This window comes from Pyxicephalus adspersus, chromosome 8 (genome assembly GCF_032062135.1).
Source record: "Pyxicephalus adspersus chromosome 8, UCB_Pads_2.0, whole genome shotgun sequence".
Lineage (NCBI taxonomy): Eukaryota > Metazoa > Chordata > Amphibia > Anura > Pyxicephalidae > Pyxicephalus > Pyxicephalus adspersus.
Genome location: NC_092865.1, coordinates 32,164,771 through 32,182,934, shown reverse-complemented (window position 1 = coordinate 32,182,934; position 18,164 = coordinate 32,164,771). Strand labels below are relative to the sequence as shown.

The 18,164-nt window shown below is 35.6% G+C and overlaps 1 protein-coding gene across 1 annotated transcript in view; it reads left to right on the top strand.

Moving 5' to 3' along the window:
* DNM3 (dynamin 3) overlaps window positions 1-18,164 on the top strand; it is a 156,569-nt gene that overhangs the window by 109,681 nt on the left and 28,724 nt on the right. The window contains 2 exon segments of the mRNA XM_072419940.1: window positions 9,106-9,270; window positions 15,324-15,547. Of these exon segments, the coding sequence (XP_072276041.1) occupies window positions 9,106-9,270; window positions 15,324-15,547 (389 nt within the window).

Below are 18,164 nucleotides of genomic sequence, written 5' to 3'. Positions count from 1 at the left end.
TGATAGTGGAAACACGTAACCTCTGTTTAGGTTCTTTAAAATACTGAAAGAATGGTTATTAATTACAGCTCCTTCTATCCCCAGCAAGGTGAAACGGTCACATTTCAAATACGATTCCACTGCTTAATTTCTTATTCTGTTTATTGTGGAAACTGTCAGGAACCCGAGTGATTTAGTGAAAGCAATAAGGAGTACTGTTGTGGGTCTGGAGCATGGCTTTCATATTGTGTGGCCTAAAACGTTTGTAGACAAGCCTCATTCAATCCTCCAGTGGTTTTGCTAAAATCAAGTGAAATGACGCTTTGCTGCATTCCTTGGAATATTGTTCACATTTCCCTGGTAGATATTTGAGATGTAAAATGAACACAGAACTTTGAGATCTTTAATCCTGCTGATTTTAGCAGATCTTTCAGCTGGTCCTATATTTATATCATACTAGGAATTTGTCTGGGAGTTTCAATAAAACTGGCCAATTTTATTATAACACATTTCTGGGAAATATATTGTGTGTTATCACTACGCCATCTAATCATATCCTATAGCGGTGACCCCTTTAGAATAATCCAGCCGACTAAACGTATTCCTAATCCATAGCACTATATGCTGCTTAGTAACCAAGAAAAACTTGTTACCTTAGCCAGCTGCAAGTTACGATTGAGGTATGGGGTTACGTTACTTAAGGTAGTAGATCATTAAAAAGCTGTACTTTTGAGAACCATCATATTTTAGAGGCAAGTGAAGTTTTTAGGTGGCAGTATTAGAAACAGGTGGTAATAACTGAAATGTAAATGGGAAACCATTTTACCATATCTTTTGTTTAATTTGGTAAACCATATCTTTAGTTTAATTTACCCTCCAAAGAAGACATCCACGTTTCCCTTGTTTTGTAGTAAGTGATTAGAAGAATAATTTAACAGCCTTTCAAAGAAACCTTACTCCCCTTGTTAAGTGGGAAAGACATGCTTGAAATGAATTTCTTCTTAGTTAGGCAACACAGATACACATGCACATACACACACACCTTGACCGAACAGCAAAGGAGCAGCAGACTTAGAGACCTTCTCTAAGCATGTTCCTTTTTTAGTTTTTTAGCATATGTGAATGCTGAATTCATTTAAAAAAAACAAACAAACATTTTTTAGGCACTTAGTGTTCCTTTTGAGAGAATTGACTTCACCACCTGTCACAACAGGACACAACAGAAACAGTTATCATGAAAGAGTTGTGAAAGCTGAAGATTATCCCCTTACATCTTGTACATCTTGTGACACTAAAATCTTAGATTTCCAAATAAAGGCTTAATCAATGATATGTTGCTGGTTAATATCTAGCACCTTAAATAATTATTTGTAAACCATGAAAAAATTTACTGCACCTCCTAATTCTAGTTGTCATAACTTTTATATATACTTATATAGTTTTCTTACAATTTAAATACTGGACCTTTTTGGAATTTCCTTATTTTTTATTCAATAACGCAATAAAAGAATTATCATTTAGATTCATAGGGCCTGATTTAATAAAGCTCTCTAAGGTTGGAGAGGATACACTTTCATCAGTAAAGGTGGGTGATCCAGAAACCTGAAATGGATCTGGTACAGGATTCAAAAGATTTGCTAGCAAATATCAAAGGACTTTGAAGAAATCCATTCCAGGTTTGCTAAATCACCAAGCTTCTTTTATGAAAGTGTATCCTCTCCAGCCCTGGAGAGCTTTAATAAATCAAGCCCATTATCTCATAAAGCTGATTAGCTTTATTTGTAACCTGTATATCAGTTGATTGTGCGATTAAGCAGCCAAGATGTATGAATATTTTACAATTTTGTGTGTGTTTTTGTTTTAGAAATCAGACATTGTTTTTGGTAATCCATAATTTAAAATCATTTTGAAACACAAATATCTGGTGTTTATTACAGGCCTTTTAAAAAAAGCATCATATGTTGTAAACATATTACACAAACAACCACTACTGTTTGACTCTTCAGTCATTCATTCCTGTAATTTCTTTGACCATATAATTTTGTTTTCTTGATTATATTTATAGCTGTATAAGACTTTGGTACATTTGCTTCACTGGTGTTGGTGCTATTGGCATACTGCTTATTTCACTATATTCATAGGTAAGCAAAACATTGGTGAAGGGTACGTAAAGCTGAATCGGTCAAGGAGCTATTGTTTGCCCTAAAACCTTATTACCAACAAAGCTAAGAAGTAACAAAGCTAAATAGCCAGAAGATTATGGAATTATCTAATTGTAAGGACGGTTTACAGTGACCTGCTGCTTGTCATTTTATGTATCGAATCTTGGCCAGGAACACTTTCTGCTTGGAGTTTGCAGGTTCTCTGTGTTTTCTCTTTTTTTCCTACAATCCAAAAACATGCAGTTGGGTAAAATTGCTTCTCTGCGAATTGAAATGACCTGACATGACTATGGACTTTGTGAAACGCTGCGTAATATGTCAGCGCTAAATAAATAATGGATAATAATAATGTATGTCTGATCTGTTATAAATGAAGCAAATGGAGAATCTTTGCATTTAACCTCCTGGGTGGTAACCCCGAGTGTGACTCGGGGCAGAAAAAAGATGCTAAAACCTATCTGAAAAAAAAGTAAATTTAGTCTTACCTGATCCGCCGGCGTCCTGCGTTGTTTTTCGCGTCTTCTCTCTTCCTTCGCATCTTCTTTTTTCTTCCTCCGGCGTCTTCTGCACCCGATGTCGGTGCATGCTTACGTTGGCGGCGGGGCGGGAAATTCAAAATCCATTTGTATTGCATTCAATACAAAATAACTGTATTGAATGCAAAACAGTAGATTTATATGTGTAAAAGCAGTACATTGTCTTGCATGAACATTTATTTTACAGTATAGAGTAATAGTATGAGTATATTATTTATTTATTTTTTAAATTGAAAAAAATATATATATATATATATATTTTTTTTTTAATTTATGATTTTGTGTTTCCAACTTTTTCACACTCATACTATTATTATACCGTAAAATAAATTTTCGTGAAAAAAAATGTACCGCTTTTAGACATATGAATTCAGACAGAAATTAACTGCTCAGGAGGTTAATGAACAAATCTGCATGTATATACTCAGAACAAAAAAAACTTATCACAAGTCTATATATGATCTTTCTTCATGCAGCGTGTAGGATAAACAGTTGTTACTTGTCATAATGTCAGATGCATTTCCACAGTCTTTAATGTTATCTCCTATTTTTTTTAGATTCATGCTACCATATTTTGTAATTGTGAATATGGCCCCTCCATCACTCCATGTAAGTGTATATGCATATGACTTATGCCAAGTGTAAGCAAACATTCATTCACCTTTCCCTTATTACCTGTTAAAGCGTTCATGTGGTCTCCTTTTAACACCAGTTCCATGTAAGAACATATACAACATTTCCCCTCTATCCCATATAATCATACCAATGTTCCCTTGGAGGGACAGTGCTACTTTCCCCCTTTTTGTAAGCATATTGTGTACCCATATCTCTGGTTGGTTACACAGGCAGGGAATGTTCATGTAAAGCAGCATATTGTGATGATATGGAAATGATGTGTAGGTGCCTGAAGTGGTAGTAGCTCTTCTGCTTTGCATCAACATCCTCATTACAAATAACTAGCATGCATTTTTTGTAATACTTGTATATTTACATTGGTACCAGGCAAAAATAGGTAGACATCACTAAGTGGTAAGACAAAATCTACATTTTACTTACAAACCTTTTAGAGCCATGTGACTTAATATTTACTTCTGAGAAAAATAACCCTAGGTTTTCATAATTTTTAAATACTCTTTATTTAATATGAGTAAAATGTAATAACATTGTTATTTACCTTTCTGATACAAGCTGCACAATATCTAGCATTAGACAGCAGTCACATTATTTTGCAAATTGCATAGGAAAGCCCCAGTTTTATCACCCCAAGGACAGAAAGGTTAAACAGTTTCATACTACTGACGCTCGAAATTCCGTCTTTTAATACCTCCCCCAGCACACTTTTGCAGATCAGAGACCAATGGCTATTTTTATTTTAACGTTCTCTTGATGGGGATAATGCTAAACATGTGTCCCTGCCCTGCTTAGCCAGCAAAAGGCTCTTATTGCAGCCCTGTAATTTAAACAAAGAAAACTCCAAAAGCACATACAGGATATAAGTGATGGAGGGGGAACCAGAGCCAAGGGGTGGAGAAACAAAAAATTCCAGTCTGATTCTGGGGGTGGACGCAAAGGGAATAAGCTGTCTAGAAAATGTGGTTTTGCTAAAAATTAGATGTATTTTTTATTAAACTCTGTCCAATCAGTGTTTTATACACATTTATAATCTATATTGATCATCCTATTGAATTTTTCTTGCACCAATATACAATCCCTTATACACAAAATCATAAAATCATTAACAATAAAATGCTTAAAGCCTGTCTGGAGCCTATATGGAATAGCTTAGTGTTTTCTTTTTTTTTCATCTATGTATTTTGTTAGGGTTTGATGAAGTGGATTTGTTCATGCAAGTTTACCTATTACTGTGTTACAAATATACATGGGAAGTTTCTGTAACCATTTCTAAATAGCTGAAGTCTTTTAGAGCCAAAATAATTCCGTTATATGTTTCTGGCACTCCATCTATTTGCTTTGTTTTGGCTAAGTGGTTTAAATTTAATTGAAACAATATTGCCTTCATACAAAGGGGTAGCCTGTAGTAGAGCCAGAACTAAATAGGCGCCTTAAATGAGATCTACACCAGTTGAGCTGAAATAATTGGTGCAGGAGAAAATATAAGCTTGTTACCCTTATCCCCAATTTTATTCAACATATATTTCAATGTGTGCGTTTAAGGTCAAACATTTATTAGTTCCATTACTGTATTTAAAGGAGGTAAACCCTTGCTGTGTTAGCATTGCTGAAATACATAGAAGTCCTTGTTTCAGCAGATACGTTGTTTATGTTAATAAATATTCCTAAAGTAGTTATGAACCTCAAATTGACCATTGTTCATTAAAGCAGTGTGTATCTAAATTTCTGGTTTCACCTTTTTTTATTTTGGTGCAACTGATTACCTTCAGCCTTCCTAATACCTATTTCTTGTCTATTTGCTCTTGCTTTAGCAGTGACTGCACATTAATATGTGCAGTAAAATTAGACCCCCTCATACCCACAATTATCCTGGCCACATCCCAACACTAGAACTACAAACAACGTTTTTTTTTTTTAACCAACCAACCAACTTTTTTAAAGGTAGCTTATATTTAAATAATGTACCAATGATAGATGAATTATTTAAGGGGTCAATTATCAGTTTAAATTAAAATAATAACATAATAATGTCATGGTAAAATGTTTATGAATGTCATAAAGGAGCTGCAGATAACATTAATGAGGTCTTGGTGGCGGGACCAAGTAAACTAGTATCAGCATCCAAGAATGTACTGATTGGGGATTAACAGCGAATAGGTGCAAACACATCTAGGTGCTTGTACTGACATTATAATGGAACCAAAGTAATATGATTCCATTTTTTTTAAAGTTTGCAACTTTTAATTATATAAACCCCAATGATTTTACCATAAATGTTTTAGTTTAGACACTACCTGTTGAGTGATTTCAACTTGCAACATGCTCTCCTAGTGACAATGAGAGAACCAATCCCAACACACATGACGCTATGAGTCTAGCATTAAGGCTAAACCCCTATATCACCTATATTTCGTGCATTGAAAGAAATCAAAGCCTAACAAAAAATTATAAAAGCTTAGGCTAGTGGCCAATACCCTGTTTCTGAAAGCGTTTTTTATCAAAAACAGACCTAAAAATAGAAGTCCATAGTTGATATTATTTGTGAACTATTTTGGCAATAAATATGTTTAACACTGTATTACAATGTAGAAAGAATAGTGAGTTTAAGAACGTACTGTGTAGTAGTTAAGGTACAGTGTACCACTACCTGCTAGCAAGGTATTAAGGATTAGCTGTGTATTTAAATTGAACCCAAAACATTTGCTACTGATTAAAGACCAAGTCTAAAATCTTTTTAAATAAAATAGTTTCATAGTAATTGTATATTTAGAAGTCCAAAACTTGCACTACCTTTGGATATGTTAAAGTTTATTTATTCTGTTTTTTTTTTCTTTTTCCACATGAATTTAGGTAATACTGTTGTAAAAGATTAATTCATTTGAAAATAATATCCTTTGAAAATAATCTCTTATAACAATACCATGACCATGTCAACTAAAATGGGATGGGGTCAAGATTAGATTAAATCTTATTTGTAAGAGCTAAATTGGTGAACAAATCAGAAACCTAATTCAGCTGTATACTGAAATAACTGAATAAGGCAGCTTTCCAGATAAATTCTTGTTAAAAAAAAAATTTCATGAAAACCTGTAACGCTTTTGGTACAGAAATCTAGACCTCAGTGTAACGCTCAGGTGGTTAAACCAAGTATGTTATGGCAATACACAAAGCCACTGTCAGTTCTAAAGTACTTCAGAAATGCAATTTCTCTGGTTTGAAAGTATGATACTCTGTAAAGGATACTCTAGGATACTCTGTTACATTTATTTTTCTTGGTGATCAAGATAAGTCTTGGGCTCCTCATTCCTGAATTTTTCACTATAAAAAAGTAACAGTCACTGAAATGATCTCCTGGCTCTCACCAAACCATAGGTATACCAAATGGCATTTTATCTCGTCTTCCCTTTGTCCACATCCATAAACCCTCTACACACTGTTTGCACACCTTATGAGGGGCCCAAGACTTATCTTGATCACCAAGTTTAACTTTGAAATATGCCAAATAGGCTTGCTCTACAAAAGTGCTGATGTTCGCCCTTTGACTGGGAATGGTGAAACTGCCACAGATATACCAAAATGAATTGGGGTTGTTTAGGCACTTACGGAGATAAACAGCTGAGCCAGACATGATCTGAAAGAAAGGAAATACGTGTGTAAGTAGAAAAAAAAATTGTGCTTTTTCATTACGTAGAGCAGCGCACAACCTCTGACCACACTATCTTGCGTGTAAATGAATAGCCTGTACAAATCCACACTACAGTAATTGCACTAATATAAGCGGTAGAGAAAAAACTGGCATGATAGAAGAAAACGAACTGCACTTTGAGAATCAGCATATCTATTTTAGTGTAAATAGGCTTAAAAATTGAAGTCAACAAAAAGTTTGTTCAAAATTGTTCCCCAGTGTGAATAATAAAAAACAGGATTTATATGGCGCCAACATATTATGCAGCGCTGTACATTAAATAGGGATTGCAAATGACAGACCCATATAGACAGTGACACAGCAGGACGAGAGGACACTGCCCTGAAGAGCTTACAATTTAGGAGTTGGGGGAAGTAACACACAATACGAGGGGAAATATGTAGTGGGGGAAGTAGTGAGGGTTTCAAAAGACAGAAGAAGATAGGTAGGCAGGTTTGAAAAAAATGGCTTTTGAGTGCTCTTTCAAATGAGCGGAAAGTAGGAGCAAGTAAAATAGAACGAAGAAGACCATTCCAGAGAGTTGGGGCAGCTCTAGAAAAGTCCTGGAGCTGTGCGTGTGATAAGGTTATGAGTGAGAAAGTCACTGGTAGGTCATTGGAGGAGTGAAGAGAGCGGCTAGGAGAGTATTTTTTACCAGGTCAGAAAGGTAAGTGGGACAATAACTGTGGAGGGATTTGAAGGCAAAGCATAGGAGCTTGAATTTGATTCTAAGATGAAATGGAAGCCAATGAAGAGAACTACAAACAGATGCAGCAGAGGAAGAGCCGTGGGAAAGATGGATAAGTCTGACTGCAGCATTCATATTCAATTGTAGAGGAGAGAGTCCGGTTAGTAGAATACCAGAGAGGAGGATGTTACAGTAGTCCAGATGAGATGATAAGAGCGTGTACAAGGAGTTTGGTGGTCTCTGTGAACAGGTAGGGGTGGATTTTGAAGATATTGCGCAGGTGAAAGTGTATTTGGCTAGTTTATATAAATCTAAATCAATGCACATATTCGTTTGACCAGAAAATGTTCAAGTTATCTTTACTATGCCTGATAGACAAGAAATTATATATTATCTTACTCTTCGTTGCCCTTCATTTGCCCATATTTTGAGAGAGTAGAAATACATTGCTGTATGCAGCATAACCTGTCAAAAACCTTTATTACATCAGTAGTGAGTAATAACAAGGGTGAACTGGAAAACCTGAAAGGGATTCTACAAAGTACTTTGAGTGGGCTGTCTCGCCAGTCAAAAAACTGACTTGACTAGTTGAAGCCATACACAATGTAGAGATTTAATGTGGGGCCTAAAGAGGGGTAAAAAATGTTCTCCAAGTTGGGCTATAAAATGCTGTACATCTGTAGTTGTCACATAGAGTACTGGTATACCGATGTGTTTGTTGAATTTATTGTTATTCCACATGTATCCTTCTTTACCCTTTCCATTTGTCCTGACTTTCTTCTCATTTGTTGTACTACATAGAAATCATAAGTACAGCCAAGACAGGAAAAGTATGTATATAATACTAAGTCCTTTAGTATTGAAGTGTGTACCTAAGCACATTTCTGGAAACAGATGCACATTTTTACATTCTTTATTAATTTGCAAATGCTGTGAGTTCAGAAATATGTCATTTGAGCTGCCAGAAATCCAGTATATTCCTATCTTTCTGTTACTGCCTATCACATAGTGCCATTTAGAAAACCCAAACAATGTTTGTCCTGCCCATTTTGCTCCTGTTGGGCTAATAAACACCTTCTCCTCATTTTCAAAATGAAAGAGGGTGGTGTTATGTAGTTATTCTGGGGGAGCTCATGTAGGACTGGTAACACTGCATGGGATTTTAGTGCAGCAGAGATAGCTTTGTCAGCTTGAACAAGAAGTTATGAGGTCAGGTGTTTTGTAACTAAAGAAAAAAGAACAGTGATACATATTTTGTGAAAAAAATATTTGTTGTGCATCTTTTTATTGTTAAACTTAAAATATAGTGTTATAAAATGAAATATCTTTATGCAGTTCTGTGATATTAATATATACTTGGTAAAGATTGTATGCTTATATTACATTGCTTGCATATTCATTTGTTTTTTTTTTATTCATTAGACAGATACAGAAGAGGTGTCACAAGCAGATAACCTTTCAATGGATCCACAGCTAGAGCGACAAGTGGAAACAATTCGTAATTTGGTGGATTCCTATATGGCCATCATAAACAAATCTATTAGAGATCTTATACCCAAGACACTGATGCATCTGATGATTAATAGTGTAAGAGATATGTGGGGGATATACTGCATTGTGGTATTAACCAAATTTTGATAAAGCGTATAATTTATACCAGGTGTTCATGGAGTCCCAGTGACCGTAATAAAATGGTTTAAAGCAGTGGTCTCCAACCTTTTGAGGCTCGCGGACCACTAAATGCACAGACTCCGGACCACGTATGTGCAGGGAGTCGTGTGTCACTCAAAGGGGAAGAAACTTCCCCCTGAGGGACGACATGATGCCAGAACCCGCCCACTCTCCCATTGCATGTCTGAGTCTGCAGTGGAATAGAGGGCGGGTTGTGTCCACAACCTGCCCACCGCCCTGAACCTGCGACGTCTCGGGGAGACATGGTCCGCAGCTCTGCCTGGTGTGCCAGCAGGATCTTCCTGACACCGCTGGTGGATGCCCCGACCAGAGCCGCGTCCCACCTGTCAGACGGCTGGGGACCCCTGGTTTAAAGAGACCCTATGAGATAACAAGGTTTTTGACTGCTGACTTGTTTTTTCAAGGGGTCTGCTATGAAAAAATGTGACCAGATAAACAGTATATGCTATGCTTCTTCATTGAACTACAGGAACAGAAAGGTTGTGCAATTCGGACCCAGGGGATGTAACTTGTTATAGTTGCTGAGCAGAAAATAGTTATCCACTTTCTGTTAACATAAAATGTAGGGCTTCTGTATGACAATGGAAACAAGTGCAAAATCAAGTTGCTATGTGAGGGCACCGTGGTTGCTAGTACTTTTTTGTTTGCAGCACTCCTCATACCAGGACCGAGGACTGCCGGCCTAAATAGGGAACCAGGTTTTATTATATTACCCAGCAGCTGTTACTGACTTCATGCTACATTTTTATCAAGGTGTGAATGGGAAAGAAACTCCACCTACGGTTATAGGCCTGATGCACCTCATTTGTACTAGCCTGGGGGGCAAAGGTCTCCCTACCCAACAGTTTAGTTCCTCACAAGGACTAAAGTTGACGTTAGGAGCACAGTTCTTTAGTTGTAAAAGCAAGTCAGCTTTGGAAGCTCCATATTTCTATCTCCATATATTTCTATACCTTTTTTAAATTCTAATTCTTATTTCTTTAACGATTACCAGTTAAGCAATATTGCAGTGTAAAAAATATTGTCATTGCTTTTCAGTAAATTGGTCTGACAGGGAGCATTACAGCATGGCAGCCCTTTCTGTTATTTGGTTGTAGATTCTTTGTTGTCTGGAATGGAATATTATGCCTCTGCAGGAGTAGTGGTAATTTTGGGTGTTATGGAAAATTAAGATGTAGGTGCTTTACAGTAAAGATACATTTTTATCCTTGAGGCCATGAAACTATCATATTTGTTTTCTATATGAAGCCCAGATTGCCACTAATCCCCAGGAAATAGTTTCTATAGCAATATTAAAGCTCAGAAAAGCCCTTGAACTTCCTCTTTGCTGCTGGTGGCCTTTAGGTAACTCCCACAAGACAGTCAGGGAGACTGGCTGCATCTTATCAAAAACTTCCCTCTCTAGATTGTGATACAGGAATCTCTTCCATGGGAAGACTTGCAAGGAGCATTTAAAGGATATTCTAACAAGGCAGATTTTTCACTGTTATCTTTTTTCGCTGTTTGAAGAACAAAGTGCATGCTTGTTTGTATGTTTGTAATATCCTCTAAAGTCTTACAGGAAACCACAGTGATAATCTCTATGACCTCACCAGTATAAAACTGGTTAATTAAAAGAAACACAAAAACTTTGTCACAATTATAAACTTAGCAATTACATGAGGTTAAATGCCCAGCATCAAAGAAACAAAGCAAAGTGAATTAACTGTTTTAATTGGTGTTATTTGTGAAAGCAAAAAAAGCATATCACATGTAAAATGTGATTGTTCTAGTTGAATTAGTGAATAAGGTGAACATGTGGATACCCAATCATGTGCAAAATAAAGAAACAGGACTTTTACTAGCACTCTATTCAGAGTGAACTCTAGTTTTATTCTATTTACCTATATTTGTTTCTCATAGTAAAAAGTTTCTGGTCGTTTATCACCACCAATGTGTCAAGTTCCCCTCATAAGTCATAGCAGAAAATGTATCTCACTGTCAGAATAGCTGATTCATAATTGTTGAGAACTCTATTATAACTAAGCCAGTCATAATTTAATTGTAGATGACACAAAATTCCAAAATTAATGCATTTATTCCTATGAAAACCTTCTTGGCAGATTCATGAAAGCATATTGGGAATGACTGCTGTACAAAACAAAGGAGGAGAGCTTTCTCACTTGTCGTCCCCCCTACCCTCTCCATATAACAGAATGGGCACTGCGTGTAATCATGAAAGGTCATTTCAAGCCATAAAACTGTACTTTTTAATGTATTTTACAATTAAGCCTGGAAAAGACTGACACTGTTTATCTGTACAGCCAATCAGTGGAAACTAACGGTTCTGGCTTTAATGATGCAAGGCACTCTTACATAGACTAGTCCTTACTACCTAAACTATGGGTTTTTCAAAGAAACAAGATATATTACACCAAAAAATTAAAAATATTGAATTGAAACTGATAGACATAATTTCAGATCTTCTTGGTTCGTACATAAAAGCAAGTAGGGATAAAGAAAGAGTAATTGGCACATTGCTTATTTTGTAGATGTGCTGCATAAAGACACTGTTGTAAATACCATTTTGCATTTTTTTCTTTATCTTCAAAAGGGGCTGTTGGTAAATGCACAAAAGAAAACTATTTGTGCGTTAGAAGTAATGGAAATAGTTGTCCTATTTTAGTAGATTGAATTTTCCAACCTTTTGATTAACACATTTCTGAATTTGATCAATGATGTAATATTTTGCTTACCAGTCCTTAGAAAAAATAGCATCTAGAATAAAAAAAAAAATAGCAAATAAAAAAAGCAGCATTGGTTGTCTTTTTGTTTTCTAAATATGTTTCCTATATTTTCATGCTTACCACCCTGTCTGGATTTGAGACGAGTCTTTCCTATTTTCTTGTCATGAGAGAGGGGGAAATATTGAGTTTACAGAAGAAAGATAACATTGTTTCAGCTCATAGAAGTGACAAGGATGCTACATTTCTTTAACATCAACCCATGTTTTCTGTACTTGCTGATAAATGAAAATAATGCACCTATCACATCTAAGGACTGAAAACTGCAATATATTGCATCTTTGTTCAGGGCTTTAGATATTTGAGATCAATATGAAGTAGTTCATAATCACCTTTTTTCATCTATTGGTGTGACTTACTGAGCTAATTTTTCTTTGTGCTATTTGTATCCATATATTAAAAAAGAAAGAAATAGAACTAAAAACAAATTAAAGAAAGCTGCCCTTACTCTACTCTAAACTTTAAGTGTGATTTTAAAACTGAAGTCCAGCATAGTGTCAGGTATTTCATAGATTCACACATTTGGAGGGTAGGATATAGCTCCTTCATCAGTATTTTGCTGTAAATCAGAAAGCACAGAAAAACAAAGTTAGCCTGGTAAAACTTGACACTATTGACTTTTTTGGGACACTACTGTCTTCTAAGCGCAATAAACACTTGACAGAAGTCCTTTTTAAATCTCCACACATGCTAACAGTAAGGTTTAGTTATAATACACCTAAATAATTCTCTCTGTTGTTGGATCAGTAAAGATGTGACCTAGGCATACTTCAGATATTTATGGCTGAAATTAACTTTCGTGTTCCCCCCTGAAAACACGAAAATCTGTTGTGTACAACAGTGACCTGACATTGTTTATGGATATCTCCTGGCAGATCCGTGAATGATTATTGGGAATGACTGCTGTACAAAACAAAGGAGGAGAGCTCTCTCACTTGTCTTCCCCCCTACCCCCCCCCATATAACAGAATGGGCACTGCGTGTAATCATGAAAGGTCATTTCCAGCCATAAAAATTTACCATGTGTACTCGGCCTTAGTGTATGTTCAGTTTTTCTATAGCTTTCTTTATACTTTCTAACAACAGAATTCTGCCTACTGTAGGTTACTGACTGTCAGTTAAAGGCAGGATCTTGGTTAAGTATAGAAAGCATTCATCGAACAAATATTAGGGGCTGATGACCTCCCAAGTAGATACAAAAAATAATATATAAAGAATGAATCCTAGTGAAGGTAATAGGAAGTTCATCAGTATCCAGGATGTCACCAGTTAAAGAATGAAGGAGAAATCTAGAAGTAATACCCTGACAGGGGATCTAACCCTTCATCACTCTATCCAGAACTATATAAAGAAAAAAAAACTCAGAATGTAATATTTAAACATTAACTATAGGAATTGTTTTATCTGTTTACCAAGGAATAATACATTATGTAACTAGCAAATGGCATAGTAGTGATTGAACCAGCACCTTTAAAATAAAAATTTGTAAGGACTGGATTCAAGATTTTTTGGAAACAATGAAAATATTTAGCCTTAGGGAAATAGTAGCCAAGTAAGTTCTTATAGGTGGGAAGTGAATTTCAGTTCACATGCAGCAAGATTATATCAAGTTTCACAGTGAAACACATGTGTGTGTATTCAATTAAATGTCACATTAGAGGTGATTGAGACAGTAGGCAGAGTCGCTGTACAAGTGCGTCTCCTGTTATACGGAACATGTGTTCTTGCAAACCTCCTAACTTAGTTTTATTAAAAAAACTTGTTAAAAGGAGACCAAAATTCCTCAATTGTCCTACAAAGAAAAAATGTGTTAAATAAATACCATAGTTCCAGTTTCTGTTCACCACATGTAAAACAGCACATAATTATATGCATATATTGAAAAAGATACAATATACACACAAAAATAGTTAATAGAGGTTGATAGAATAAAAAAGGTTAAAAGTCCTTAGTATCTATATCATCTTGAGTTTGGCAGGTAAAGGTGCGTATTTGTTGTGTGACTTGATTACAGAATACATTCAATAATAAAAGTAATAAATACACACATGTGGAATATTACTATTACTATCCATATTACTATTCAATTGCATCACCCTTCACCCTTAGATCCTCCTAAATTCATTGGTTCACTGAATGTTTTCCAGATGCATACTGGTTAATGCTGATCTGTCTTCAAAGCTTCCAACACTTGTTTTGAATAAGCTGTTTGTGAAGCACTATTCTAAATATCTTGTTCCACTTTATCTCATCAGTGTTCTGTTTGGATTGTGATCAGAAAACTAGAAAGGTTACTGCATTAAAGGGAAATTCACTTCACTTGTGCAAGTGGGAAAATATTTTGTGTGGGCTTCCTCATACCAGGTGGCCCCCTCTAGGGTCTCTGCAAGTCAACTGGTAAAGAATGACCTAAAAAGTAAAAATAATGAAAAAAAAAAAAAAAGGAAATAATCCCCTATTTTCTAGATATGTGATGGAATGAGAGATGTGAAACCCTGCTGTTCTAATTAGGCATTACTGTGCTACGCATCAGATCTTTGTAGGGATATTTGGTTATTTAAGTCCCTTTCCAAGCAATCCTTCATGTGTATGTTTTTCAGTTGGTCATGAAGCCCTATCCTATAGAGTAAATGGTTTCTATACACTGCTCTAAGAATGTCCAACAAACCTTAAACAGCTGTGTGCAGTTTGGGTAAATGGTTTTATGTTAAGCTTTATATATTGTCCATGCACCATTGGTTCTTAATTAGCTAATGAAGCAAAAATAAATAATTTGCATTGCTTTATCCAGTAAATAACAATCTCCTTATTTTTGGGATATGAAAATGAGGTGGGAATAATATGTTTTAGGAAAGCACTACTGTGCTACATAGAGTTATGCCAAAGGGCTAAACAGACTTAGTTAGGTAGCCCTAGGTCATGTGACCTGTAAATGTTGTATTGCTGTTAAGAGGTGCTGCTTGAGCTTTTCTCCATCTTCTGTTTTTTACTATGTAGTTTTTTTTCTGTAACTTCTTCAGTTAGATAGTTGTTCCCAAACTATAAGCCTGGTGTCCCAGGTTTCCACATCTTTGCAGATCCTGGACAAAAGCTGTCTAATTTGCTACAAACAATATCTAATTCAGAATATTAAGTAATTTTGATATTATGATATTTTTACAACAGGTGAAAGCATTTATCCACAGAGAGCTGCTCGCTCAATTGTATTCTTCAGAAGATCAGAGCAGTTTGATGGAGGAGTCAGCTGAGCAGGCACAGAAACGAGATGAAATGATGAGGATGTACCATGCTTTAAAAGAAGCTCTTCACATTATTGGTGATATCAGCACATCCACCATTTCTACTCCATTGCCACCTCCAGTGGATGATTCCTGGATGCATTTTCCCTGGTACAGATTCTGGTTCATATAACACATTTAATACCATGACAATAACTCAAACTTTTGTTTGCATAGGTACAGTAATTTAAAGGATCTGTAAAACATATTTACTACCCTGTGATGGATGATGTGGTTTCAGAGGAGCCCATTTTGTTTTATTGAAGGATGTTTTTACTAACAACCTGACTTTGTAATGTAAATGTAAACCCTAATATAATGCCATTAAATTAGAACAACTTGTACCAGAAAAAAATTGTCTTTTTTAATTAAATATTATTTTCACGCCTCACGTTGCTGCTGAATGTCTGCATTTTTGTTGCAGCCACTTCTCTGATACTTCATGTACTTCAACTGTACTTCATGGACGACTGCATAGCATTTCACTCGGCTGATATCCTAATAGACCGTATCTGTATAGTGTGTATAGAATCTTGTGGTTCTTTACTGGAAGGTCATGAGAGTAGTGGGATCACATGTATTATTTAAATGAAAAATTCAGATTTTATATATTATTTTTTTTTATTACAAAACCTTATTTATAGTAATTTTAATGATAAGGTCTAAATTTTCTTCAATTGTCCATGGTTTCTGACACGTTGGTTCACCTTCTTTTATCTTTGAGGAGTGCTCCCTACAACAATTGTTCAAAAGAAAGGTAAAGGTGCACAATATTCAACTGCAGCTGTTTTAGTGCTGCAAGAAGAACTGCAGGACATATTTTCAGAAAGGACAGTGGAGGTGAAGTACGTACCTTCATGCTTCCCTTATCAAGATACAGCTTTCTGAACACATTGCAGTGGTACATATCACCAGTTACTGTACATTATTTGAACTAAGATAGCTGGTTCCATTGACCACCTAGTTCTGCTTTTGGTCATCTGCAGGAACCAGAAAATTTGTTCTAATGATATTACTGCATGCACAGTATGTTAAATAAGTCACGCAGTCCTTTTCTCTGAAATTGTTTTTTGACGAAAGGCTATCATACAAATGAAGATATGTTAATGACTACCATAGAAGATAAGAGATTTACTTGGTGTCACACTGCATGTGGTTCAAACTCATCAAATATTTTCCCCAATTGTAGTCTACATACCGTATATGTGGTCTCAGACAGAACAGGTTCTTTTATTTTCACCAATCCTCTGTTTAACTGAATAATTGTACTGAAAACTAAAAGGAAACATAAAATATTAGTAAAAGTAAAACAATAAATATTTTTATGATCCAGATGCTATTCACCCCTTTTTGGAATAAAATGGTCACAGTATTAACTGATTTACAAAAATATGATTTACAAAAGTTTCCCTGAATACTTTACTATAAAATAGGAGCATACAAAGTTACACATTGGGGTTAATTCCCTATTTAAGGAGTTTGCACTGTTCACTTAACAAAAATATTTTATGACAAATTAATTTTCACTACATTCACTAAGCTCCAAGGCCACTATCTTTTGCAAAGTGATAATCCACATTTATCAGTGAACATCCCCAATTCTTTTAGTATATTAACTCCATATAGTAAAATGTATTGACCTTCTGTTGTCTCATTATTGTCGGTATTAGTGTATGCAGAGCACCTGAATCATATATTTAATAAAACATACTCTGTTTAATTATTTTTATATGGTACAAGTAGAAAGGGCAAACTGAGCAAATTTGAATAGAATTCAGTAAAATGATATTAACATGATGGAAAAATCAGGGATCACCAATTATGAAGCAAACAGCAATGTGACTGGCTTTATGGAAAATAAGCACTACTGACATGGTTATGTTACCACACCAAAAGCTTGCGCTTATATAAAAATAATAGTCCTGATGGAATGGAAAAAAGGGGTCACACTCATTGGGCCTGAATTCCTAAAGCTGTCTAAGGCTGGAGAGGATACACTTTCATCAGTGAAGCTGGATGATGCAGCAAACCTGGAATGTGAGTCATTTGCTATTTGCAAGATATGTTTTAAATCCAGGACCAGATCCATTCCAGGTTTGCTGGATCACCCAGGCTCACTTATAAAAGTGTATCCTCTCCAGCCTTGGAGAGCTTTAATAAATCAGGCCCAGTGTGTGGAGAAATCCCACTGGTGGGTAATCCTTTGTGCTGTACAGAATTTTGTGCATGGTATAGAATGTATAGAAACTGATATAGGTGCATTTAACCAAAATGGATGTATTCACCTTTTAGCTAGGGTGGGAATGCTGACTACTGATGTTTTGCTTTCTGAGGGTCAGATGCACCTCTGCTAAATGTGGAGACAGTTTGTGAACTTTTAAATACTTTTAAATACTTTGACCCCTGGACATTACTATTGTCATTACTATTTTGTGAACTAAAGATTGCTCCTCTTGAATTTGGAGTGCTCTGTGTCTTTACTTTTTATGCTTTTTCTCCAATCCCTGAGCGTTTACCTGCTTACAAAAGAGATTACTAAATCAATTTTGGTTCTACAAAATTACATCTACATAAGTTTCTAAACATAGAGGAGCTCTAAAAATCTTTCTAATATTTCTCCTAAGTTCTATTTTAATAAAATACTGTTTTAAAATGTCGGGATATATCTGTCATATCCTACATATACTGAAGCTTAAAGAGAAATGTAACTGCAGGCATCTCCTAAACC